Raw genomic sequence first — 27593 nt, forward strand, 5'->3', positions numbered from 1 at the left:
GATTGTGAAGGGCCACACAGTGTCCACTGTTCTAGAATGCAAGATGCAATGCTGTTCTCTCCTGTAGAGAGAAAAAGCCCAGAAAAAATTCCATGTACATCTGAAACTATATTAAAGAAGCTTTTCGAAATCATAGAACCAGACTAGGTCTTAGAAACATGATAGTTATTTTTAACTGCTAAAGCAGTGTTGCCACAGGAAAGTCTGATAAACTCCAGTTCACCTAGCAAGTCACTACAGATTAGACAGGGATAAAAGAGCATCTGTTGCAGAAATCACAAACTTGCAGTCTGCATAGATGAAGCCCCAGCTGAGACCCACACTGCATTGCTTGCCTTTCCCTTGCAGCACAGGGTAAAAGTATCTGAGGGCTTACTGCTCTTCAAATCCCTTTCCAGATCCTTGCTAGCTGTAAGGCCTGGCACGCACCTTCCCTCCTCACTTTACTGAGGGGATTTTCTCCCATAGCTTCCAACAAAGCTCTGTCAAAGAACACACTGAGCAAAGAAATCTGAGCATAAGTAAAAGTCAGTGTCATCAGTGCCACACAAAGGCTTACCAAGAGACCATGAGAGCTGTCTGTTGCTGTATTTACCTTGTGTCACCAGGCAAAGCTAACAGAATTCCCCAGCTCGGTCACACCACTGTCCAACCCCACCAGCCAAACCCCGAGGCCCAGCAGAGCAGCCCCAGCCAGGCTGCTTTTGGTTTGAACCAAGGACTCATGTTCATCTCCCACACTGAAAGCTCTGCTGCCACTGCTACAGCTTCTCCTTCCATTCCCTAGTAACAAGTTCCTTCTTATTCCAGCCAACATGGGCAGATTTTACCCATAATTAAGCTGTAATGCAACAGTTACAAAAAGACAGTGGGAAGTGTTCCAAAGAGCTGCACATACACACTGCATTCTACAACACTGCACGGTGCATGGTGAGAGGTTCCTTTTCCAGCTTTGGTACCAACTGTTTTCTACACTGAACCTCAACACAACTACTGACACAATTCTTACAGGAATGTAAGGACAAGCTGAGCAGAAATGCCGCAACAGTTCATTTTGCTACTTCAGTTTTTAGAACAGAAGCTCACTCTCAAGGCATCACTATTACTCTTTTGTTCTCCCCTCAGCCACAATTTTAACCCTGCAGTCACCAGAGCTTTTATCTCAGATTTTGGTTTGTTTGGTGTGTTTGGGTTTTTAAATTTTATTAAATATAGCAGCTAAGGGAATTTTTTAAAGTGAATAAACACAAAAAATTGGCAAAGAAGCTGTAAAAAAAAAACCAAAACAACCTACTACCTTATTTGCTTCTAGAAAGAGTCTCATTTCAGGCACAACTAACAAAGAACACAAGAAAAGAACCAGAGTATTAGATTTTGTTAATCAAACTGAACATTAGGAGATCTGTTTTGCATGACCTGCTCATAATAAAAACCCCACCCTGTTAACGAAGCTATCCTCCTACTTATCTAAATGTCACGTTACTATTTAAAAGAATAGAATAAATAAAATTAAATGGAAAGAAAAGATCTTTCCAATGAGATTCCTTGACAAACAGAAGCTTTGTGGTATTTATCACCACAGGACACAGATTACAATAAAAAGGAACTCATTACAAGATGAGGAAAGGAGTCAGGGTACAGAGTCTCCCTACCCTTTGAGCAATACAGCATCATAACAACTGGAATTTATTAATAAACTTTCAAGCTGGGCTTGCACTAGCTTCCCAGCATTGCTCCTTCCTATCCCGCTCTGCTGGGGTTATGGGGGTTTTGATTTTTCTCCAAGGGCAGAACTGGAGAGGAAGAAAATTTTGCAACCTCTTTACTGCAAAATGCAACACATGATGTAGCCTTAGAGGCACGTTTTGCATCACAGAAGAAAAGAAAGGAATCTGAAAACATGTAGCTTACCTTCAAAAAAGGAAGTGAGAAGAAGCACATGACTGAAACTCAGCATGGTTTACCTTCAGTTCCTTGAATTCTGGGAGAGAATTACCTGGAAAATACTTCTCCCTATAGGCTTCTTGTTAGCTGCAAGCAACTAAGTTGCCCATATGAATGTCAGACCCAGTAAGCAGAAGCACTTCTACAGCACAGCTCTAACAGCTGGGATTATTCTCCTGCTTCTTCAAAGGGTGGGCTTGAACTTGAGAGAGCTGCCACAAGCCTGTAACCTCAAAGATTATGCAGCAGTGTCTTTCAGAATCAACAGCTGCCAGCATTTTGCTCTTCATTATACTTTGAAAAGATGTAGGCAATGGGCACCAACTGATACTGAAGTGCTGATTTACCCACCCTGCTCTCCCCTGGCTGACAGACACGCAGACACCAGCACTGAGCACACACATGACCTTCGTGCAGATCCATGTGAACACAGCTGAAGAATCTCAACATCCTCCGTGCAGGTTCCACTCATGGACAACACCTGCAGAAGTTCTTTTCCATATGCATCCAACAGCTGAGAGACATAAATTTGGTCCTGTAGGTTTTCCCTAGAACATACCCAGGGATTCTTTTTATATTTTTTTTCTCTTTTTTCTTTTTTCCCCCTCAGCAAAAGGTATTGCAGAGTTTGCATTTAATACCCTTTCGATTTTTTTATTTAAGGGAATATTTTCCTGTGTTACATCAGTATACTGTCTCAAGCTATTAAGGCAGATAAATTAAGCCTCAGAAATTTGTTTTTTTATTAGATATTTCTTGAAGGGTTTCAGTAAATGTAAGGAATGACCAAGTAGGAAACAAGATAAGTGTAAAAGGCAGGGTGGGGAACACTTGCAACATACCAATGTGTCATACAACCACACAGAGAAGAACAAAGTCTAATAATTTTGAACTTGAACGTTTGGCTATAGTCCCTAGGAACATCTGCAAGGCATTTTCAGATGATCTCAGCAATGTTTTGTATCACTATGTAAATTAAAGATGCAGTAACCTTTTATTGCCACCATTCAAAAATACAGAAGATTAACATGAAGTAGCACACCAGGATGAAGGTCAGCATTTCTTGAAAGTTGTGTATAATTGTAAGATAAAATTATCTTACAAGTGCAACCAGTTCTACTCATCCTTTCACAGCTTCAGAGACAAAACTGTATTCTATTCCTTCTGGACAGCCCATAAGAATCAACAAAACACTACTAAATTCAGAGCAGGCTGAATAGGCTTCTTCAGGTTACCTGGCCTTTCATCATCTTACACTTCACCCAGACAAAGAAATCTAATACTGGTGTCCTACACAGTGATACACAAAGCAGTGTCTTACACCTTGCGAGATATTCATCCAGTAAGGTTCTTAAAAATTTAAACACACTACACTAACAAAATAAATATATACAAATGGCTAAAGCAGGTGAGGTAATAAAGAATGCAGGTGTTGTGTATATGTAACATGAGGCAGTTGCCTGCTTGTAAAACCTTGAAACTTAGTACCAGGATCAGACCAAAGCTCGTAACACTGAGCAAGTGGCCACTTCCTTCAGCAATGTGTCTCCTCAGCTCTGGTACAGCTATCACACTGAGCTTCCTTTCTTAAGATAAAGCAGTTTCTATTTAAAGGAGAACAAGAAATTCAGATTACAACTTACAATCATCAGAACTGGACCAACCTACACTTTGAAACATTCAGGTTTTTGACAGCTCAGATTTAAGTCTACTGCTGTTGAGCCACTTGCTCCCAGTAGTGCTGCTGTGGGGAGCCACACACTGCAGTGCTCCACTGTTAACATGGGGAGATCCTGGGAAGTGAAATTTATGTTTTCAGCATTTTTGAATTTAGGTTTTACAGTCTGCTCTGAGCAGCCTCTGAATCGCATTTTTTAAACACTAAAAATATTCAATCCAAATTTAAAGACTATACAACACCATAACAATAGGAACTTATTACTGCTTGACATGAGTAAAATCATGAACTAGCACAACAGCCCAGCTTAAAAAAGGCTGGAACGTCTTTTTGAGTTTAAAACCTGAATATTCCAGCTCTATGAAAGTGCACAGAAATTTATCTCTGTCTACCTCTTGCTCTATTTGGAATGTAAAATAAGCTACTCCTGGTGGTAACTCAGTTTCACCTAAAATAATTTTGAAATATATTAAAACTGCACTACTGATACAAACAGCAAAGTTTGTTTATTTTAAGGATTATTTATAGACCCACTGTCTCTAAGAGGAATGCACCAACTTAACTGCTTTGAGAACAAATTCCTTCCAAGCCAATGTGCAACTATAGAGCAGCAAATGTTAGAATCAGCCAGCAGACTTGAGTTGGGGATACAGTTTCACTGCTGAATCCAGGGTAGGTGCTGCCACCAAAGAGTCCCGAACAAATCCTTTTCTCTTTTGATCTGGTTAGTTTTCATCTAGGCAAGCTCTGTATTTTAGCTTCTCATCATCTGTAGAGACACCTGATGGTTTCACTTTGAGAACAGGCACAGTCACAGCTCTCTTCCTTGGAGTAGCAGGCAACAGACTTGGTTGAACCAATCATTAAAGCTTTCGTTACTACTGATCAGCAAGTGGTTTGCAAGGAACTCCAGTGGGGCTCCTACACCAGGATCTCACCTGACCAGCTGCAGTTCCATGCAGGTACAGGAATTGCTTTGTATTTCACTCTCCAGTAACTGCCAGACATGAACAGAAATGGCTGCAGCAATCTTCCAAGGACCTGGCCACATACTCACTGAACCTGTAGTGCAGCAAGGGGAGCTTTGTGCTGGTGCCAGATACACAGAGGCATCTCTGGGATGTGCAACATCTGGCTTTCTACTGCAGAAATAAAATAAAAACCCACTCTGCCATATGTTTTAACAGGTAAGAACACCGGGTTTTCCCATTTAGATGCTGGTTCAGGAATACAAATATTTTATTATTCTTTCAGAAGCCCTGAGCTTAGCATGAGATTACATGGCATTAGTCCTTATTAAAAGCATTGTTTAAAAGTAAGACCAACAAAAACTGAAAGTGGAACCCCCTGGAAAAGGAAAATATGATCCTGAGTGTCTTGCCTGTTAATCAGACATGTTTATAAATGTAGAAAAAATAGAAAATGCTACCTCTAACCACAATAACTCTAACTGAAAATATTAGAGAAAAAAAAAAACAAAACTAAAAAGTTCACTTCATCCAACAGTTGGCACCTTAAGCAACCAAATTCATCAAAAACTTCATTATTAAAAAAAAATCCTGTGCAACCAATACTATCCTTGCCCCCAGGATTTCAAGTTCACTGTTCACCATTTGTATAATGTGCTTTATCTGTGATGAAGAGACCAGGTCAAAAAAGTTAGGTTTGGTCTTGTTCAGCAATTTTTGGTCCAGAAGAACATATCAGACTTCACAGTGAGAAATGGAGATGCCACTTCTTTTTATAAACATCTCAAAGTTTTAGGACTCCCATTTGATCTATACTGAACTGCTTATTCAGAGTGAAGAAGATTTCTGTGGGCCACAACACTGTGTGTTTAAAACAGAAGAGCTGCTACACACTCTGCACCCCAGAATTCACAAAACAAAGGAAAAAATGGTAAGTCAATGATCACTTTGAAATTTAAGACCCTTGCCCAGTACAAACAATGCACTTTGTATCCTCTGTTCCAGCAGTACCTATGGCAGGTACTGAACACATATCCCATCAGCTGCTGATTGCAGACAGGTATGGAAGAGCTGATGGGAACAGGCAGTATATACATATATACAGTTAAACACAGCCATAGCCCCACAACTTGCACTGCCCAGCACCTTCATGAGAGATTCTGGGATAACTAGACAAGGTGAGAGGCAGGAAAAACAAAAGAAAAGAAAAAAAAGAAAAGAAAAAAAGTTGAATTGGATAATGTTAGACAGAGCAGGTATAAATTACCATGACCACTATAAAGTCCAAAATGATTAAAACAGAGGAACAGTGCTGAAATTTTCAAAGTTTTAGCAATGTAGGAACACCCTAGACATTAAACAGATGAGACTTCAGAGGGCACAGACCTGCTAAAATTAGAAGGAAAAGTATATAGAACATGGGTATTACCAGAAACATAAAGAGAGACAAAAACAGCCTGCCAAAAAAAGGAACAAGACAACAATGGTAGTAAGACAGTTCCAAGCTTTGTAACTGATACTCTGTCCAAAAGGATATTAATTATCTGTGAAGATCAAAACATTTCATCCAGTAAGAATTATCTTTGTTAAGATAAATAAAATAACCTAGGAATTGCAGTCAGAGTCTGAAATATGGTCATGTTTGAGAAGCGAGTGTGTAAAGTACCTAGTAAGGCAGCAAAGTCATGCCAAAAGTCAAAAAAGTCAAAGCAGAAGGTTTAAAGTTCCTTAAGTTATTTTTAAAGATGGCACTCTCAACAGACTTTAGGCACATAATTTTATAGGCTTTTTTAAACTCTTGCTTTCACATGGGAGTAACTATGTGGGTTGGTTTTTTGTTTGTTTTGAGACACAAAGGACAAGAGGGAAAAAGGGCTGTTTTATTTAAGCTTCTTACATGAATGACAAAATAAGACTTTTTTGAAAGGCTTTCTATACTTAAAATTAACAGTCCATATAAAACCATATAACATTACCAAAGGCCATACTTGTCCTTTTGCCACATAGCAGTTTTCTCTTCCTACATTATGCAAGGTTCTTTTAATGGCCATTTCATCTCCTTTTCCTGCATGGCACACTCTGAGTGCCCCTCTCTGGTCACTTCTGCTAAGCCAGAGGAGCTCTCCCAGCCAGCAGTTACTCTTACTGCATCTTCCTCCTTCCTTTCATGCTTGGATTGACATAGATGCCTGACTTCATCTTTAACACCATCAGAAGTCACACCATACAGACATTTTGTTTCAATAAAGGAAAGCTATTTGTCTCTGGCAGATGAAAGAAATGAGGATTTTGCAGGAAGAGGAGCAGTCTACGTGTTCCCTTGCCAGCTGCCCGTTTAGCTTTGCCCAATTTTTTAAACTCAACCTGCTGCCAGATTCAGTGCCAGATTCCCATAAGTGACCACTCTGCTTTATGCATTCCTACAGGTTGCCATACATGCAAGGGAATGCCACTGACATTCAGGATCAGGCTTTTTTTCTCTGGTGTCCTTAGCAGTAGAGTCTGTACAGCAGCAGACAACTAATAGAGACCATCTTAAATCTGGTCAACTGTTTGTTCTCCATAGTAGAACTCTTCTGAAACATCCAGTATTTTAGTTACCTTTAAAACTATGTACAATCTAATCAGAAGTCTCACAGCTACGTGGAATTATTAGTAAAATACCCTTTCAAAATCACCAAGTTACCACCCAGCAAACCCCTGTTAGGGCAGTAACTTGCTGACTTGAGTTTTGAAGTGCAAGCCCAGCAACTAAAAGCCTCTGGGGATCAACTCCACTTGTACAACAGCAGCTCCATGGAAGTTAATACTGTTCATAGCTCCTTCGTGTTAGAAAAGGATCAGATCTATTTTAAATCTACAGTCAGACTGATCGACTGGACACCTGAGCTACCATAACATCCAATTAAACACAGAAAGCAATATGAACATCCTTTGAATTACAAACTCCTAGTTCTATACCAAAACACAAAATAAGCATAATTATAGATACTACTCATATTCTTCATCACCTATTAAGAATTTCAGTTAAATTCTGAAATAAGTCAGCTCAAAATTTCTTCTAAAAGGATGTCCTGTAAGGGCTAGGAATAGCTTCCAAAGGAGTAAACAAAACATTCCCAAACAAAAGCTATGTCTTCAATACCTCTCCCAAAGCCTGTATCAATCATTAAATATATTTGCTCCTATGTTAAGTCACTGTTAGCCAGTGTTCTTAACTTTGCATTCAAACCAAGTCACATAGCCAGCTCTAAGCTGCCCTCCTGTCACTCAAATAACCAGCTAACATCACCACGACAGACCTCCATCTGCCAATTAGGAGTAGGCATAAAACAGTTCGACATCTGTCACACTATTTCAGACTAACATGCAGCAAGAAAGCTGCAACAGCACTTTTAATAAAAGCCCAAACACTTCCACTGTTGGCCTGTTGCAGAACACAGTAGGGTAATGCAATCTCACTGGCACAGGAAAATCAAAGTCTAGGCTGTCTTTTGTTACCAGCCAGGTGTTAGTATCAAATTTAAGGTCACAAGAGACACAAGCATTAGTGCTTTACATCTACAAAGACTCCCAACTACAATGTCTCCTGATCAGTCTCAGAGTAACATCTTACTGACCATCCATCGCATACCTTGAAAACCAAATCATTCTTCCAGCTTCATAATTACCTCCCTATTCCCATGTAAACCCTTGCTGCCTCCTCACACTGTACTTAGGAGATAGTCCCTGATCCTACAAACTCTGCATTTGCAACTCCATTCTGCAGATACGAACAATGGTGCCACCCGAGACACTCAAACTACACTCAGACACATCAAGGTCTTAATTACAATTAAGTTTGTTATTATGACAATTAATAAAGTACTACTGACAACTCCACACTGGTTCTTTCCTGCCTTTGCTCATCTATCACTGAAGTTTATTTTCTTCTACAGCTCCTACCACCTGGAGAAGCCACAAGGAATTGACTGACAGAGGAGAGGGAACACTGAAGCCTAATGGGAGGGTGGGAGAAAACCCTACAAACCAACAACCCATCTTTTGTCTGTCATGCAAGTAACTCATGAGGAAGAAGAGTAGAAATAGGCATACTTTGACTTCAGCACACTAAAACAATTTCCATTACACAGTGCAGGCATGGAAATTTCACTGTAAAAGGGAAGTTGGTAATTCTGCTTGTCAAAGGATTTTCATCAAAGTGTTCAAAGGTCAGCACACACGTGCTCAGTTGCCAGAGTTGTGTCCTATTTTGCAAGATGTAGGCTAAGGAAAAGTTACTTCTGTAAAATCAACAAATTGTTTCAACTCTTGGACACAGTACTGTTTCTTGTGGGCAACTTCCTGCTAAATGCTGGTATCATCTTGGATTAAAAAAATAAATATGACAAGTTTTGTTTCAGAGTCAGTATGCTCTTGTACTGAGTCAGAAATGCTATCTGCTAAAAGATGACTTTACTTGCACAGAAACCAGTTTAAAGACTACGTTTAAAGGAATGCAAAGAACATGGAATGATAAACCAAATCCAGTTTTACCAGACAGCACTACCTGAACAGCAAGTTAAGATACTTAGAGACTGCTAAATAAATGCTTCCTTCCTATCCTCACACACTGCACTGAAACTACTAGCAAAATGCACATGAGATATTCCAAGATAAGTTTTGCTTTAGGAGCTGTTGAAGTGTGAAAAGGAGCTGACTCTGCTGCATTTTACTTTTCATGTAGAACTGTGCAAAAGCAGAAGTTTCCATTCAGGAAGCAAACCAAACAACAACACAACCTTATAAAACACATTGCCACTGTAAAAATGAGCTTTATCCCATGTTAACAGTGAAATGTTGATCCTCACTAAGAACCTCAGCAGTATTATGACTTGTCAACTCTTCTAGCAATTTTCCAAATGGAGTTACAGAGCCCAATATAAAAATTTTTAAGTTGCTGAAGGGCAAGGACCTGCTTTGCCTCAAGTTGCTGAAGGCCAATCTGGGTTTTCAGATTGAAAACACATCTCTCACAATAACCAAAAGGATTGCTGGTTCACTCCTCATAATGGGTAGCAAAGTTAGCTGAAGACATGATTTATGCCAGGTAGTCAAGACAAAGACAGGAAGACTCTTGAGCCAACAGTTGCCAAAAAAAGAATTGAAAAAGTCGTATGAATTATGAATCTACATGCACTGCCCTTTTACTCCACTTCTTATGCAACTGTTGGCCACAGGACAGCAGGCAGGAAGACCTTACTGTCCAAGTCAGTAAAGCCATCATGATAGCATGACCAGAGTCTTGAGGAGAGAAGTCAAGGGACCATTTGCAAACCTCCAAGAAATCTACCATGATGTAGCCTTAGAGGCACATTTTGCATAACAGCAGAAAAGAAATAATCTGAAAAGTATGATGCAAGTATATAAGGCATTTGGCAAAGTAACTACAATTCATTACTGACTCACTTCTGCAATATATGTATTGAGGCTAATAATTCTATAATAAAGCAATATTTCCATAACCTCCTCCCTTATTTTTCATTGCTCTGGAAACTGAAGTGTTATGGTTTAACCCCAGTTAAACTGCTCAACAGCAGGAGTGGCAAATTACAAGAATGATTGGTGGTGTTTTGACACTATATAGGGTGCCTTTCATTATGGAAACAAACTTTGCTTTTATTTCTGAATGTAGAATCTAAGAAAAAAGAAACAGTTAAAAAGTTGAACCCCATGCAGTTGAAGAAATAATCTAAATTACTTGCCTCACTCACAAATAGCATTTACACGCATAAGATTAAGCAATAAAATTTAGCATCAACACATCTCAAGTACAGGCCTTCTCAGACTCCTACAGTTAAACCAACTCTGATCTTGACAGGAGGGACAGAGCAGAGCAGAATTAGGGCACCACAAAGGGCACAGGAGATCGTGCGTGCTAATTAAAAGTCATTGTGAATCGAACACACACTGTGAGCCCCATCATACTGCAAAATCCACTTTTGGAGATCATATAAACAGAGCAACCTGGCAGCTTGTACTTCAGGAAGAATCTGGGGACGTTAAAATTCCAACTGGCCAGGGGGGCAGTTTGGAAAAAGCATTGTATCCCTGCCTCTCCTTCCACACCCCTGTTGCTTATGCTTTATTTGTCAAGGAAAATAAACATAATTGTTAAAAAGTGGAATGCCCCACCCGATGTATGAGTTACAACACTGACCAGTACTGAGCAGCACAGAGAGCAAGTGTGCAAGCCTGCCTTCAGGAACAAACAGATCAGAGCTACATGATTAACCTAAAAGTAATACAAGCAGTACATGAGGAAAACTGAAAAAACACAAGCACTTTTATTGCAGCTGACATCAGCACTTCATGAACAGTTTCACTATTTCCTGCATTGTCAACTTTCCTCTTTGTTGGCCCTTAGCACAAAATAAAAGGGACTGGAAAAAATAAATTACAAGAAGGAAAACGTAACTGTGAAATCACAAATACTACCTACAGAGTCACAGATATACCTCAGTTATTAGCAACTTTCTTCAAGTTGGATAGTGGTGATAATAAGACCCTTTTGAAAGCAAATATAAAGGAAGGAAACAAGAGCAAATCCTTTATTAACTAAATAAGGTAAGAAAACACAACATCATATTCCCAGTCCTCAAAACTTCCAAGTGAATCAGTGAGAAAAAGAAGTATCAAAGCGCCAAACAGTTCCAGATAGATGAAGAAAATGGCTAAAAGACAGACACACCCATTTATATTAGCTGTCTCTTTATAAGTATAAAGAGGTATTTTACATTTAGAACAGCACAGGCTGTTCTAAAAACCAACACAGGCTTAGTTTTTATACACCATGTATTAATGTTTATTAAGGTTTTTAGTCTGCCACAGTTACAGCAAAATACCTTTTTCAGGTTAAGTTCTACTCAGGCCCTGATTAGCTGATGTTACTGATACAGCAATTTGAAAATGGTTGCAGAGAGAGAAGCAATGTGCTATTTTAATTCTTTAGTAATATTTTTTTGAAATGCAGAAAATCTGTTCTTGAAACATTAGAAATACCAGCCATACCTTATTTAGTCAACCACATCTGCCTGTATAAAAACCTGTCTCTTCCCTGTGCACTATGTTGATCACAATAAAATGTCTGAAGAGAACAGAGCATTTAGGTAACGCAGAGCAAGTCACACATTGTTCCACTGAATCTTTAAATCAATATCCTTCCAGCAAAGAGTCTACTCATTGTGTTACTGTTATTCTTCAAAGCCAGAATTAGTTTTGCCCTCCAAAATACCAGCAACCTCCACTGACTGCAGTTTACCCTTTCATCCTTAATTTTATTTTAAAGGTGACCCACACTACGAGTAGCCAACCAGAAATCTCAAGTCTCATCAGACTAGGGTTTCACTCTGTAAAGAATTTGAAAATTTTGCTTATGCTGAAGCTCAGCAGAACGTATTTTAAGGCTGCCAAATCTTACAGAAACACATGCTACACCAGTCTGTTTTGAGAGATCACATCTCACTGCCATTGTATGATGTCAGCTGAGCTTCAGAAACCTCTTGTCACCACCCAGCTGATAATCAAACACAACTTTTGTCAAGGAGGTTCCTCTGTCCAGTCGGTCACTAAGGAGCTACAAATCCCAGCCGACTCAGGAGCTTGAGCATAACTACTCCAAACCTCAAAAAAACCCGTGAGCTCCACGTACATGAACACACAGACACGCATGGAGACGACTTGCGAAACGAGAGGTGAACGATCTGCCGGGAGGGTTCAGCCACTGTCACTGCGCCAGTTACCCCGAGCAGCCCGTGCCCGCTGCCACTCTCCGAGAATTTTCACCGAAACTCGAAACAACCAATAATGAAAACGCAAGAAAAATCGGCAGAAGATCCTCCTGTAGCTCAGCCCGTGCAGCGGGGTGAGTGTTGCGCAGGACCCGCTGCTGCTGATCCCGTCCCGCACGGCCCCGCACAACTGTTGCTGCCGCCGGGGCACAGGGAGGCGCCGGGAGACGGAGCCTCCCTCGGTCTCTCCCTCCCGAGCCGAACCCCGGCCCTCCGCACCCGGGCGGACCCTTCCCCCCGCGGCCTGCCCACGCCGCGACCCCCGCCGGGCCCCCACTGCCTCCGCGGAGCCGGCGACAGCGGCGCTGCCGAGCGCGGGGGCTGAGCTGCCGCTCCCCCCGCACCGGGCCCGTAACGGCGGCGGAGCGCCCGCCCGCTCCCGCGCAGAGGCCGCCCGGCCAGGCCCCAGCCCCGGGCGGACAGACGGGCGGCGCCCCCCGTCCCTCCCTCCCTCTCTCTTTCCCGGCGGCTCCTCTCCCCGCGGAAGGGCCCCGGCCGGGACCCCTCTGGGCCCCGGGATGGCGGCGGCGCCTCCTCACTCACCGATAGTGGAAATGAAGGTGGTGTTGAACGCGTCCTCGCTGAAGCGGAAGAGCAGGCAGGTCTTGCCCACGCCCGAGTCCCCGATCAGCAGCAGCTTGAACAGATAGTCGTACGTCTTCGCCATCTTCCCTCGGGCTCGCCGCCGCAGCAGGAGGGGGCGACGGCGGGAGGCGGGCGGGGCGAGGCGGGGCGGGGGGATCCGGGGAGCTGAGCCCCGCCCCGGGCTCGGCCGCCACTCACGGGAGGCGGTGCTGAGGCGTCACACGCGCCGGAAGCACCACGGGCCCGCCGGGAGGAGTAGTCAGGAGCACAGGGCTGGGCCCGGGCCCGGTGCCGGGAGGCCCTGAGGGCACAAAAGTAGCCGGGAGCAGCCCGGAGGCCTCGTTCCGTACGGGACGGGGCTGAATTTGGGTTAGAAAGCAGCTGTGTTTGTAAACAGCCGCGCGTTCTTCTGCCCCGGGCACACAATGGACCCGGCGTCACCCTGCGCACCGGTGACCGCCGAGCGCGAACGGGGCCACAAGCGTCTACGTGTTGGCGTGGGAGTGTCAAGTAAGAAAAAAAATCTGTTCACACAACAGAGATAAAAATTTTCGCGCAGGCAGAAGGAACACTGAGCCCGCGGGTGTCCTGCAACAACGGGGCTACTCTGGATAAACATTTCCCCGATCTCTTTACACAGATTTTTCCCATCCCTCAGCAGCCTCATTACGTATTCATCGCCCTGTGTTCCTCGCAGGATGTCACAAGGCACTATAAAAACAAACAGCATTACTGAAACGCTTAAAAAAGACAGCAAAGAGATATTGCTTTAATTTAATTTTAAAATTGTAGCCTTCAGACAAGCTATAAACAGAAATTTCTAATAATTTAAATCACTACAACAGTTCTCATTTCCCTCTTAGGAAAACAAAGGAAAAAGCTGCTTCCCCCAGATCATGAATTAAGGGACTCTCCTCCATCAGCTTCCCTCTCGGCTCCCTCCCGGTGTCCTCTCATCTCCCTGCAAGAGCAGCCCCCGGGCACCAGTGAGTGGGGCACCCCCTGCCCATCACCTGCAGAGATGGAAAAAGTGGGAATAACAGCCCGGATTCAAACAAAATCAAACACAGAATCAAACAAACACAGTTTTGAATATTAAAATTCTGTCACACATGGTTAGCCTCCAAATACCAAACACACAAAAAATCCCTCCATGACACTAACTGACCATCTGATGGGGTAAATTAGAGCTAAATTAGTCTCAGGCCTTGTTACTACTGTATTTGTACACAGAATTCTGAGCAACCACTCCAGACAAATATCTTCAGCCATGCTAAAGTTTGAAAAAGCAAAAGTTATTCTGCTCCTAGTTATTAATTATGCTAAATCTTCCTTCTTAGGGTCTCAGTTTGCTGGCATCACTGGCCAATATGTTTGTGCTAACAAACCATCAAAAATCCAGTGACAGATCTGATGTAAATCTCTGTACAAGGTCAATTCATTACGAGCTTGTCGTAAATGCTAACCCAACTTCCAGTTAAGTGTACAAAAATCTCATTTTATATTGGAGATGTTGTGATTAAAAATGTCATTGTTTGTTTAACCAAGACCTCTGGGAGATCAGGATATTATGTGATAGAGCAGAATCAAGGCAGTGAAAAAAAAATGGGGGGAATTGCCAGTTAATTTTTTTTTCCACGCCCAGTTTTGTCCTCTGCCCAGTTCAGGGTGGAATGTGGAAATATGGTGGCTTGGTTCATTCTTGTACCCTGTAATTAGCAGTTGGTCTGTTTGGATGTTAATATGGGTTGTTACAACACTTATTACAAGATTTAGGTTTATGAATTATAATGGCAACCTGGCACTGAAGCAGTCAAACCATATTGGTTAATTATTTCAGACTAGCATGAACAATCAGATTCCTGGAAACCACAAATGAAAAAAAAATAATCTCCAAAACACTTCCCTGTATCTGTACTTTCAGAGATGTGAGCCACTAGGTACTGTAATTACGGCCATACTGAAGATTACTGCACAATTGTATTTCAGCATTGAAGAGAGTAATTTGGGGGTTAATATTCACTCTTGAGTTTTATGGAACAAATAGGCTTCCATATGTCTCTGAAGCAGTATGTTTGTGATCGCCATCTGTTACTCAAGAGTAGTTTTATAGAAGAGTAATGCAAATTACTTCCCTCTTTAATTACACTGGTGCTTTGCAGTGCTGCGTTCTGTTCTGATTTGGAAATGTGCCAGTTTGCCAGACCCCAGGGACAGATGTTTACTTAACAACTTGAAAAGCAAGATATAAAAATTAAGTTACATTTTTTAATTTTCTAGAATATGGAAAAACTGTAATTGTACATTTGTATACTTTGTGACACATGACCAAAACTTTGAGGAGTACTATCAGAGCTATGATACTTGTTCTGTGACAATACTTGGAAGCCCAGAGTTCGTTTTTGCACTAAATTGGAAAAGGCAACAGTTGTTTCATACTGCATTACAGTAAAATACATCAATCACAATTAAACATTTCTCTTTTTTCTGACATGGGGGAACCACTGAGGGGAACACTGGATGTGTTGGAACAAAATATTTGATGCTATGCTTTACCTTTTGTCACTAACCACTGCTACAGCACGATGTACACTTCAAACCCACAAAATTTAAAACCCTTTTACAACCCCTAAATGACTGCGCTAACAGTTTTGCCTGAATACCACAGCTGAAGCTCATCCAATGTACAGATGCTGAGTTCCAATCAAGACACTGCAGAATGCTGTTAGTCACTGAGGTGTAAAATGTGCCTGTTAGAGCACTCAGCTTAAAAAAAGGCACTGATACAAACCCGACCAGCAAAGTGCAATTACTCCCTCTATTCACATGCAAAATTCAACGATCTTTACATATGCATTAAAAAACCCAGAAAATGTCTCTGACTACTTTACCAACACCTCAGTTTTTAAGAAAAACAAAGGAATCCATTGCTACTTTGTTCCCGCTTTCAGTTTTACTTTTTCAAACGACAGACACCTTCTGTCTTTCAAAAATCCTTTTTTCCCTTCAGTTCAAAGTTGAGAATGGTTAAGTAAAAAGAGAGTTATGTTAAATAAGAAGAGAGCTTTAATAAAGCTTCTCTGCTCAATGCATAGGGAATTGCAGGAAATTCTAAAACTTAATTGTTTAAGTCAAGTGTTTCAAAAAAACAATAGAATTTATGTTGGTAGACCCAGGATCTTGTCATTTTGGCACTAATTGTAATCCACAGGTCCAAGTCCCACAAAAGATAATCTTATGAGGCAGTCTTGCCCCAAATGCCACCTAACCACAAATCATTAACATGAGCTTTGCTCCGTAGCTTTTGGACTCTGCTATCTACTATGATAATATTTTTGATTTATATCTTTAACAACTTCGGTTTTTGCAGATGCCTCAGCAGTTTATTACTGTCTGATGGCCAGCATGTGACACATGCCCTTAAATCCATGTCTCTTATTCCCCAGTTCCAGTTAAATATATCTTTCCCTGCAGGCAGATACTTCTGTGCTCAAATGTCTTACTGCATTTGGCACATCAACATGTTCTGCTTTTAACTCCTAGTTTTAAGATCAATACACGGGTTTAACTGTTTTGGTCTTTTCAAAGCACAGTACTCTCCTTTAGTGATCTAAATGTATGAATTTTCCATGTGTGTGTATGCTGCAGAACTTTATACAGAATAGGTTAAATCAAGTCTTTACTGGAAAAAAAATTACTTAGAGTATGTGCCATTCAATTCCAGAAAGGAAAAGCACTGTAATACTCTTATCTGCAAGTTCCATTTATTTCCAGTTTTGCTGTTACAGTAGTGCTAAAAGTGGACCTTCTTCAAGCTCCAATGCTAATCTAAACTATCTAAATATAAGCATATTTAAACCACATGACTACAGGCCACAGTCTACACCATTAATTTATAATCAATTACAAATACAATACTTAATTCTCTGGTATAGGCCAAACCACAGGCAGATTGCATTCCAGATCAAACATACCACTTGAAGTGAACCCACTTGTTGGAAATCTGAACATTCTTAATGACAGTACTACAGAGACACCCATCCACATTTCAGTATTCCAGACAAACTACCATAAGCATCATTAGGCTGGATTTGTTTTTATAAAATCAGTAAATACTCACTTCCTCAGTGAACACTGTCAGTTTAAACAAGGTTTTGTAGTAACCCCCCCAAAAAGCCTGTATTTTCCCAACAACAGGCAGCAAATCCTAAAGACCCACCCAGACTCCCCTGCAGACTCCCCTCCCTCCCACAAACTGTGCAGAACAGCTCAGTAACCTTTTCTAAAGAGTACACTTCAAAAAAAGCTTCAGTCGTGAGATTGAAGGTAACACATTAGAACTGGGCTACAAGCAGTTATGAAAAGGAAATGAATCTCCAAGTAAAACCAAAATAGAGAACCAAACAGAGGAATGTGTCCCAACACAACCTGTTTTCAGATCATCCTGTGTGCCCCTCCTTCCACAGAAACAAACTCTTCATGTATACTGGGTACTAAATTCTTCCTTAAGCATCAGAGGCTCCTTTCAGAGGAAAGGCTTAAGAAGGGAAAGGAAGGAGGAAGAGGTGAAGTAGGGCAGCCCTTATATAAGTTCTTTTTTCTGTCTATGCATTGTGAATCTCCATATTCTGAATCAAGAGGATAAACAGATTCTCCCCTTTCCATTCTGCCTGCAGATAAATAGCACACATTTGTAAAAGACTGAAAGGAAGAAGGAACAACTAAGGGTCAGGAACTGACTTGAGGCTGCTAACTGGTTTATGTTCCTAGCTTCATAGGACAGCATGCAGAGGAAAGTATGAGTCAGAGCCTTTCATATTAAATTCCCCATGATATACTTTCCCCAAGAAATAATTCCAAAATACCTCTATCTGTGTCATCACCACTCCAGCCCATGAGGAAACAATGCTAACAACTATTACAGTGTTACAAGACAACGATTGTGATGGCAACAAGGGGAAAACCAATAAAAGGGCTTGAAGCACTACAGCACATGGGGTGGGAAGAAAATTTTGGAAGTTGGTACAGTGACAGTACCAGAGAGGCAAACCCAGCTCTGAGAATATTTTTGTTGGAAAGATACACCTCTATAAAACTGAAATCTACACTCGTGCTCATCTCAAAAGTTTACAATAATTTATGCTAAATGCATCAGTTCTCCCTTTAAAAAAGGATGTAGCTCAACACAACGCCTGTTGAAGGCTTTGGAAGACTTTTCACACAAAGCACTTTTCAGAAGGTCTATTTGTGCCACTTACTGGACGTGCAGTGAATTACACTTTAAAATGTGATGGGCTCCATGAAGCTAAATCCGAGAGGGTTAACATTATCTTTGGGGATATTTTTATTGACTTACGGAAAAAAACCCCAATACTCAACCTCTTACTAAAAAGAAAAAATAATTAATCTATCTGCAATATTGTTATTTCTCACAGGCTCTCTGAATCAATTTAAACACATAAATGCTAACCAATAAATTTTTCTGCATTTTTCCTTTTGGCTGGGGTGGGAAACTGCAAAAAGACTATCCACATAGGTACAACTTTATTCAGTTTGTCACTCCATATGAAACACGGATGACAACTTAGCCACCATCCAATATGAAATCAGATGGGAATTACAGACACCATTTGTTACCTGAAAATACCTGTGTTACGTATTAACCTGTGAAGAGGGGAAAACGGGCAGGTGTTTTACACAAGAGAGCTGCGTTCCTATGAACACTCCGTCCATCTGTGCTTGATCAGTCTGGGAGCGCCGATGCCCGAGCAGACCAGCCGGGAAGGCTTCCCTCACTCCGGCTTTTCCTCCAAGTGCCATTTTGTCTCCGGGAAAGGCGTCGGCGCGTTCCTGCGAGCCGCACACCCCCCGCAGCACTGCAGCTCCGGCACCCCGACTCTCTGCCCTCGTTTCCTGAGCAGTTCCAGCCAAACGGATCCGTTTAGGGGCAGGGAAGTGACACGACGGCATTGCTGCCAGCCGTCCCGCAGGGTTGGCCTCCCGCCCCGCACCACAGATCCGACTCGGACGGACTCCCGGAGCAGCTCGGCCCCGAGTCCCGGCGGAAGCGGGCGGGAAGGGGCGGGCCGGGCTGGGGCCAGCGTGGCGGGCAGCAGACATGCCGGTGAGTGCTTCCAGCACCAGCCGGGCCTTTCCGCGGGACGGGGCAGCGGCACGGCGGCCTTGGGGATGGGGTGGGGAAGCGGAGGCCCCGGCCTCCCCGCCGACACCGCGGCCCCGGAGCCGCTGCGCTGGCTCGGGTTGGCAAACGGCGGTACCCCGCAGCGGCTGCGAGGTGATCCTGCTCTGCCAGGGAGGGTTGAATTCGATGATCTTTCTATGTCCCTTCCAACCCCTAACGCTCTGTGATTCTGGGAAGCGGTACCGGCTGTCCCGCCGGTACCCTCAGGTCCCGAGGCGCGGGGGTTGGGTCCAGCGCCAGGGCCGTGCTGGGGAGGGGCTGGCGGCGGCATCCAGCCCGCTCCCCGCTCCCCTCCTGACCTGACCTGCCCTGCCCTGCGCTTCTCCCCTCCTCCCCTCCTCCCACCCAGCTGGCCAAAGACCTGCTGCATCCCTCCTTAGAGGATGAGAAGAAGAAGCACAAAAAGAAACGTCTCGTGCAGAGCCCCAACTCCTACTTCATGGATGTAAAATGTCCAGGTAAAAAGTTAAGGTGTTTATTTCTTACAGAATGAACAAAAAAAATTTTGCCGGTGGTTCATCTTCATAACAGGTCTGATCTTTATTTTATTTACTCCGTATGTGTTTTATCTGTTCTGTAGAGAAAAAAATGTCTGTATATTGCTTTGGGTTTTTTTAACAATAAAAGTTCTCAGTGTTCAAAAGTTGATTGTTTTAATCAACTTTTTATTTTCTTTTCTGGAGGTCTGACATTAGATTTTTACAGATCCTGATAAGTAGAGGGAAAAAAAAACAAAAAACAAACCTAAACCCAGATCTGCATATATAAGAAATGGATGCATCCATGGCCCAAAAGTTTCAAATAGAAGGCTACACTGTCTTCCTCCTTGTCTCAGCTGGTTGATTCTGGAAAAGCAACCTGAAAAACTCTTCACATGGCCAAACGGTGGCATACCTGGATTTTACATAGAAAGTTAAACATATACAACTGCCTTTTTCTCCTACTGCAGTTAAGAAGCTAGCTGACATCTAGCCCACATGTACAGGAGTATATTTAAAGTGTTGCTATTTCTGCTTTTCACAGATTTTCATTACTTTAGCTCAGAAACACCTGTATAACCAAGCTCCTAACTAAAACGCAATATTCTCTAACAGTTACAGGAGTGTTCTTTACATCCATATCGAGGCACAGAAATTGTCCAGTATGGTAATTTATCTCCTAGAAACTACTGCAGTATAAAAAGGTTATAGTAGTAAGAAAATGCATAGACTTACTTCCAATAGTGATCATCCTGACTAGAAGCAGGGAATTGTTGCTGTTTTCAGGTTTTCTTCTAATTCTTTCTTAGCAGATTAGATTTTTAAGAAGCTCTGAGGCATGTTTTCCATCTAAAAGTGAGGTAAATTAATTATTTTTTTTTTTTGGCAGTAAAGTGTGGTTACTTTTAAAAAACACATGGTTGAAGGCTAAGCCACAGGTGTTTTTTTTTAAATTTTTCTTCAAACCAGTGTACACACTTGCATATGCTAAGATGCAGCTAATGTCAACATAGACCTGTAGGTCACTGTCTGTCTTCATTATTGTTGGATCAATTGGTTATTGAGTTTGAGGGTTATGTAGAATGAAGCAGGAGAGCCTCAATAATGAGAATGCTAAGAAGAAGGCACTGAAGATAACCAGTGCTCTTATGCATCATTCCATGTTGTCTGAAATGGACAGAAATGGACTGAAATGGACCAGTTACTGAAATGGACTGGGTTCTATTTCCTGCAAAAATCACAAGGTTAAAAATTCTGAGAACCTTCCTCGCAATATACATTGTCTTGCCCTTGTGACCCACATGTACTGAAAATGGATTTTTTCCTCACCTTTGTTTTCTATATCCACATCTAGATTAAATCCTTTACAAGTTTTCCTCCAGAAATTTCTCGTCTAATTAAAAATACTTTCAGGAAAAAGAATGAAAGCAGTGCAAATCCAAGTGCCTATGAGCATCATTTCATTCTGTCTTAAACCATAGAATTCACAAGTTGTAGACAAAGTGTTGCTGATGTCTCTTCTTACATCTGGAATTAATCAAGTTATTCTATGCAAGTCTTCTTGTTTAAATATGATGCTAGCTTTGTAGAATGCAAACAAGCACATGATTTAGGTGCACCAGTTATTAAACAGAAAGCAAATACAGATTTGTATTTGAGCAGTGTTTATATTCAGGGCTGCCAGACTTGGTCAACATCAGTGTTCTACTATTACAAGTTAAATATTTCTCTAGCTGGATGAGTTCTGTTCAGCAGAGCCAGCTAGTCTAGAACTCCTCATCTCTCTCCTCAGAGACATAGTAGAGGAAAATTAAGCCTTGTCAGCCATCTGGCTGTGTTCATTTTCATTCGGGGAGCTGTAACAGTTTCAGTTAACTAACTTGCTTTCAGATGCATGTTCATAAAAGCAATTACTTCAGACAACAGTAACAACGTTTTGTTTTTTTTTTACTTGGCATGCCCTGTAATGCAATTTAGATCCATTTTTGTGAAGTGCATTCAGAGTTTCTAATTTGATTACACATACAATGAAAAAGTCATGCCAGAAATACTCAATGTAAAGTTTAATAATGCTGTTTTCCAGGATGCTATAAGATCACCACTGTGTTCAGCCATGCTCAGACAGTAGTTCTGTGTGTAGGATGCTCAACTGTCCTGTGTCAGCCTACTGGGGGGAAAGCCAGGCTCACAGAAGGTAAGGGGCAAGGGTTTAGCAGCCCCAATATTCCACTTACATAAATGCATTTATGTTTATGGCCTGAAAATATTTGATTTTGAGAACCAATACTGGAGAGGTTATTTTACAACTTGCTTATACTTGGCTAACATTGTTAATGGGCCCTGAATTGCAATTTTTTTTCAGATTCTTGTTTCTAAAGAGCTATATGGGTAGGGTATGCAGCTAGGCAGCTGTGTTGTAAAACATACTTGATTTTAGTTGCTTTGACTTGTTATTTCCTTTAGCCTATCTGCAATAAATGCAGCCTGTTTAATTCTGAGCTAAGTTTAGAGCTTTAAAAAGCGCCTTGAAAGAAGTAGGGTACTTCTGCCAGGCTGAAGGGATTCTGTGCCACTGGCAGCCAGTGGAGGATGTCCTGTTTGTTTTTAAATGGTGGTACTGTAAGGCAGTTCCCTGGTTCATGATGCTTAATCAAAATTTGGTATGTACAAATTAAAAGGGAACAAATAGCCACAGATAATTGTATGCAGATAACTGGCATAGCACCAGTAATTTGAAATGCAGCCCACTGTCTGGGGCATATGAAAAGCTGATAATGTATGACAGCCATCTTCCTCTGGTTGAGTTAGATAATACTCAAAGTGCTTAATTTTCACCTCTTGTGGGACAGGAAAATGAAATTTATTGCATGAGTTTCCCTATGCATTTGGGCACAGGCAATGGAAACAATTTAAAGACTGTTAATATCTATACTCCTATGATTTCTTCACAGGCTGTTCATTTAGAAGAAAGCAACACTGAACACTTCAGCATGTGGTTTTGGATCTGTGTTCCCGAGAGCCTTACCAGTTTAAAAATGCCTGTTAATGCAACAATGTAATTATTATTGATTTTGTAAAAATGTCACACTACTGGTGACTAATAAGCTGGAATCTCTTTTTCAATAAATGATCTAAGTGCAAGTTTTTCCTGCAAGTTTGCAGGCAAACAGTGTATTGTTAAATTGGGTGGTGTCATTTCATATAAAAACCTTGGACTTGCTGCATCCTTCTACTTGTTAATCATCAACTACAGCATGGTAATGCATACGGTGTCAGAGACTGCTGTAAGAATGAATTTTGTATCCTTTATTACTGCAGCTACCCTAACTGGAGAGGTTGCAAAGGGCAGACTGATTTAAAATGAATGATTTGCTTTCACATTACTCAACACCATAAAGGCACTAAAGCAATGTGGTGATAAAAATTCAAAGTTACTCACGTTCAGCTGGTTTTCTGGAGTGCATGGTTTTTTCCCTCCCTCTAATCTGGTCTCGAAACTGCACTTGGTATCCTATACTGAGAGTTCTATACCAAAAAAGAAAAGGGGTCTTTTGCAAAACACTGAAAGAATTCCTTAAAGACAAGGCATGTGGTAGGTAAGGAACAGTAAGTAAGCAAACTATACTACCAGTGTAAACTGCCAGTGTAAAACATACTGTGAATGGTATCCAGTTATTAAAAAAAAAAAAAAACTACAACAGCAAAACCATGCATATTTTCAGTATTAAATAATTATCTTTTTGCAACAAGGAAACAGGTTTTTAGTCAGTTTTTAAAAGCCATCCCTTTCCAAATGGCTGTTAAAGTGGAATTTTTAAAAAACCATGAGAAAACATTGTTATGAAGCCTTCCACTTACCTTACTTTACTAAATAATACCTCAACTCATGTATTAACACCTCTTTCAAAGCATCACATATCATGGTGAGCTAACTGTTGGTGGGAATTTCTATTTGGCCTGTCTTGTTTTTATGACTTAAAACTTGTACTTTTCTAGTCTATTAAAAAAAACAAAAACAAAATCTTCTAATAAAATCCTGTTGTATTTGCAAGGTAGATTTTATTTTAGTAACCAAAATACAGTTCAGACAGTGAACACTTATGATTACTGGATGCAAAGGTAGGTGTTTGATACAGAAATAGATGCACCAATTTAGTATACATGCCTTTTAAGAAAACTAAGTTTTGTGTTAGTGCCATGTTGTGTTTTCACAATAAAGGTTAATTTAAGGACAAGTTCATCATGAAAGCTGCTCTTAATTAATAAGTATCCCCCACTTAATGCCAGTACACAAATAACTGGTTTCAGAACAAAGATACCAGTAGCCCTTTTGACTTGAATACATATGCTAACCCCAGACTTAATTCTAGTCTGTATCTCTGCCTTCTTTTCCTCCACCCTGAAAGGTAACAGAACTCATTAAGTTAATACCTAATCAGAGAAAGTCTGTGACCTTTTTTGTTCCAGGTCCTGGAAGATAAAACTTAGACATCACAGTATCTCCAATACTGTATATCTGACAACAGAAGCTTTTTGTAAGTGTTAAGTTAGGGGAGATCAGTATAAAGAACTTGGCATGCATATAAAAAGTTGGTGACTAAACATACTTTATTAGGGGAGTAAGACACTGTCATTAATGCCTTGGTGTTATAAATGCCCTAGACTTTTCTTACTGTTACTTACTTCAGATATTTAGGTTTATTCATGTTTGGTCATTTGCAGACAAGCATAATGGTAAACCTACACCTTCTACATTTTGAATCTCTGTCTAAACCCAAGCACAAATCAGTGAGTTAAACTTGTTTTCCTTCAAGTATGAAAAATGGTTTTCAAGAACAATAAATGCCATGTGCAAATTTATTTATACAAGTATACAAGATTAATTATACAAGTATATTAGAATCCTAAAATAAGTGGTGCTTTTTTAGATTTTCTGTATTTAAAACATTGTATTTGGTCTATTTCTATTTGTGTATTCTCCAACATGAAAAAGTCAGCTAACCTAACTCTCATTCCCTTTGTAAACAGGCAGTGAGTTCTGCTGCTCCATGTTTACCCAACTAGCAGGTGCTGAAGGCTGGAAAAAAAAAAAAGTTTCTATTGTAGATGTTCACCTCCAGTACTTGTGTATTGGAACTGTCAAACAACAGCAGCTGCTTCAGTGGAAGAGCAAATAATTCATTGCCCAACCAAATGAAAGTTTGTTCAGAAAGGGTCTCTGTTGTCTCTGTAGATTTGATAATCTTGAGATAAAGACAATCCATTATTAATTTAAAAAAAAAGTTTTGGTGAGTGGGCCAAAACAACCCCAAGCAAATAGTTTAGGTGCAAGCTTTTTCTGTTTTAAGGCACAAGAATGATTATAATTATGAAGGGTACTACACCAGTCTTGCTATCTTCAATTAAAAATGTAGGTAAAAACACTGATTGCTCCAGATACTATGTTTCTTGGTTTGTCAATCTCAGTTAACAGATGTTACCATGGGCATACTGAGAACAGAGCTGACATGTTTTATCACAGGGCAAGTAACAGCTACAAAGTTAATACTAATAGCACTAACTTGGCAAAGAGGCAGGTAAAGCTGTCTTCTTATTGCCAGCTATTACCTAAGACATCACGCTCCTTAAATTCAGAGATGCAGAGCTGCTAAACAGTGCAGGGAGGGAAGTATTCCTGAAGGTTATGTTTTGTCTCAGTCTGGAAATACTGATGTAACTGCAGGGGAAATGAGGTGAGGGTACATTTGGAGCTCATGGATATCTTCCATGCAATTATGGAACATATAAAATAAATGTATTCATATGTTACTGTATTCCCATAGTAGAAGTAAAGATTAGAAAATGCTTCTTTGAAACTCATTACAATTTCCTGTTCAACTTTGTGCACAGGTAACTCCTTGAGGCAGGGCTGCAAATGGAAAAAAGGATGGTTTTCCATACAATCCTCTCAAAGTCTGTGAGACTTCTACTAATTACTTCAAGAATGGGCTTTGAGTTACTAATTCCTGTATCTACAAAACTATCTACGTTACAGTATACAGTGACATTTCTGGCTACCAAAGTTGGCACGGGTATCATTGGAAACCAGTGAGACAGTTTGACAGCTCAAAGTGCTGTGCTATTTGGGCACATTCAATCATGAAAATAATACCCTTATTTCACACTAGTTTCACACATTCTGTGTGTCCAATAAAAACTGAAAGGACATATGAATAACAAAACCATTTTTACTTGCTAGCTTCATTCTTTTATAACTCTTAACAATCCAGAGCTCTGAAAGAAGTGTACTACTGGTATAACCTGCATTCAGGAGGTAGCTTCAAGGTTAGGGTTTTGTTGGTTTTTGTTTGGTTGGGGTTTGTTTTGTTTTTTCTTTGTAAGCAAGTAAGAAAAGAACTATGTGAAAATATTAAAAAAATGACATTAAAGTAATTTCTCTTGAAAGAGTAATACTAAACAGTTTTGGCCAACTGTAACTGTGATATTGATGTATTACATCTTTGTGTGTTCAAACCAAGAAATCAAATTATGCAACAGTTCAATATTTAAGGTAGGTAATTTCTAGCTGTACATCTCAGTGCAATAAAACAATGCTACTTACATTAATCTTAGTCAAGTGCTTGGCAAGATGAGTAAAAAAACCTGCTATTATAATGATACTGTACACAGGTACTACAGGAAGTAAAATTTTACTTACATTTTCCTTTTCTGTAAGTTAGGAACTTCCCTGAGAGATTAATTCCAGTTACACGTAAGTTTAGCACCACTAGCAGAAGTTAATCAAATGGATTTTTAATGCTTCTTCTTTATGCATTCTTAGTGATCTCAAAGTCCAATGAATCCCTTTCTCCATCTGCTTTTCACATTTCAGTACAGTGAGTTCACTTACATGTCTCTTTTTTTTTTTAATCTATAAATTGTGCCCATTTTTGTTTATCAAATTCCCTTGCAATCTTTAAGGCAGTGCTGTTGAGTGAAACTGATTGCATATTACAGATTATAGTAACAATTACTCCTCTAGGTGGTACCACCAGCCCAGTCTCTATAGCTTCAGGGTTCAGCTCTTCAGGAAGAATTAGGAGGACACTGCTTGCCCCCACAGCACCACCTGTATGAGATGCATAGTGTCTCTGCTGTCTGCAACAGCCATATTCTTGTTTTTTCTCCACTACAGCCCAAGCCATTGCATATTTCCCATCCCTGTCCCACGACACTTCTGTTTTTGGCACTGGGGTCCACATCATTGCAACTGTGTCTGGTTTGAGGTACCCAGGAAGAAGTTTGCCATTAGTGTTTTTAAACTGTCCAACTTGGTAACTGTATAACAAGGCATTTCCAAATTTAAGAAGGTCACCTACTGACGACAGAAAGCCACCACCAGCCCATTTGTAAGAGTTGTCCACGTACGGTGCGTTGACCAACCGTCCCTTTTTGTTGTAAACATAATACCTAAAATTCAAGAAAAATTAAACCTGTCATTCCCTGATAAAATGCTCAAGTATTTCTAAGCTGGCCTGTGTTAAAAGTGCAAAATGAACACATATGAGCTTGTTCTCATGAAACTTCAGAATTTTTCAAACCACATTTTTTGGTAAATACACTTATTGCAGAAAGACCAACAAGAATTCCACAGAATTCTTAAACCAGTATCTGTATATTAAGCAAATCAAGCTACTGTGTATTCTAACATAATATTCTAGTTACTCCTTTATTTTACTTTACTTACACCCACCTGCCTACCTGTACCCCAAATAAATGCAAACTTCTCATTAAAGGTGTCGTGCAAAGCATCATCACTGTCACTCACCCCCCCATATATACTCTTATAAGAGGAAATATTTCCTATTCTGTCATTTTACATCCTAACTACGGAACCAATACCATACTGCTGACATTTAAAATCAGTTA

The 27593-nt window shown here is 40.6% G+C and overlaps 3 protein-coding genes and 1 long non-coding RNA gene across 14 annotated transcripts in view; 1 reads left to right on the forward strand and 3 right to left on the reverse strand.

Moving 5' to 3' along the window:
• Positions 1-13184, reverse strand: part of RAB8B (RAB8B, member RAS oncogene family) — a 28813-nt gene extending 15629 nt beyond the window's left edge. For 2 of the 3 annotated variants that reach the window (XR_011728054.1, XR_011728053.1), the window contains exon 1: positions 12963-13164. Coding sequence is in view for 1 of the 3 variants with exons in the window: in XM_071754895.1 (XP_071610996.1) it covers positions 12963-13086 (124 nt within the window). In the remaining 2 variants the exon portion in view is untranslated. Of the gene's footprint in view, positions 1-12962 lie in introns of all 3 variants that reach the window. The other variant, XM_071754895.1, reaches the window with a different exon arrangement.
• A 567-nt stretch (positions 13185-13751) lies between these two features.
• LACTB (lactamase beta) overlaps positions 13752-27593 on the reverse strand; it is a 28649-nt gene continuing 14807 nt past the window's right edge. For 8 of the 9 annotated variants that reach the window (XM_071754858.1, XM_071754862.1, XM_071754864.1 and 5 more), the window contains one exon: positions 23725-27134. In XM_071754858.1, the coding sequence (XP_071610959.1) occupies positions 26591-27134 (544 nt within the window). In that variant the 3' untranslated portion in view covers positions 23725-26590. Of the gene's footprint in view, positions 14018-23724; positions 27135-27593 lie in introns of those variants that run through there. The other variant, XM_071754865.1, reaches the window with a different exon arrangement.
• Positions 18979-22826, forward strand: RPS27L (ribosomal protein S27 like). The gene is made up of 4 exons (XM_071754896.1): positions 18979-19128; positions 19556-19664; positions 21769-21879; positions 22637-22826. Exons 1-4 carry the CDS (start codon positions 19123-19125, stop codon positions 22663-22665), a joined length of 255 nt encoding a protein of 84 aa, XP_071610997.1. The 5' UTR covers positions 18979-19122; the 3' UTR covers positions 22666-22826.
• LOC139801087 (uncharacterized) lies at positions 19746-20514 on the reverse strand. The gene is made up of 2 exons (XR_011728056.1): positions 20421-20514; positions 19746-20051 (listed from the first exon to the last, which is right to left on the reverse strand). It is a non-coding gene; the product is annotated as an uncharacterized lncRNA (long non-coding RNA).

The sequence above is a fragment of the Heliangelus exortis genome, chromosome 11, assembly GCF_036169615.1.
Source record: "Heliangelus exortis chromosome 11, bHelExo1.hap1, whole genome shotgun sequence".
NCBI lineage: Eukaryota > Metazoa > Chordata > Aves > Apodiformes > Trochilidae > Heliangelus > Heliangelus exortis.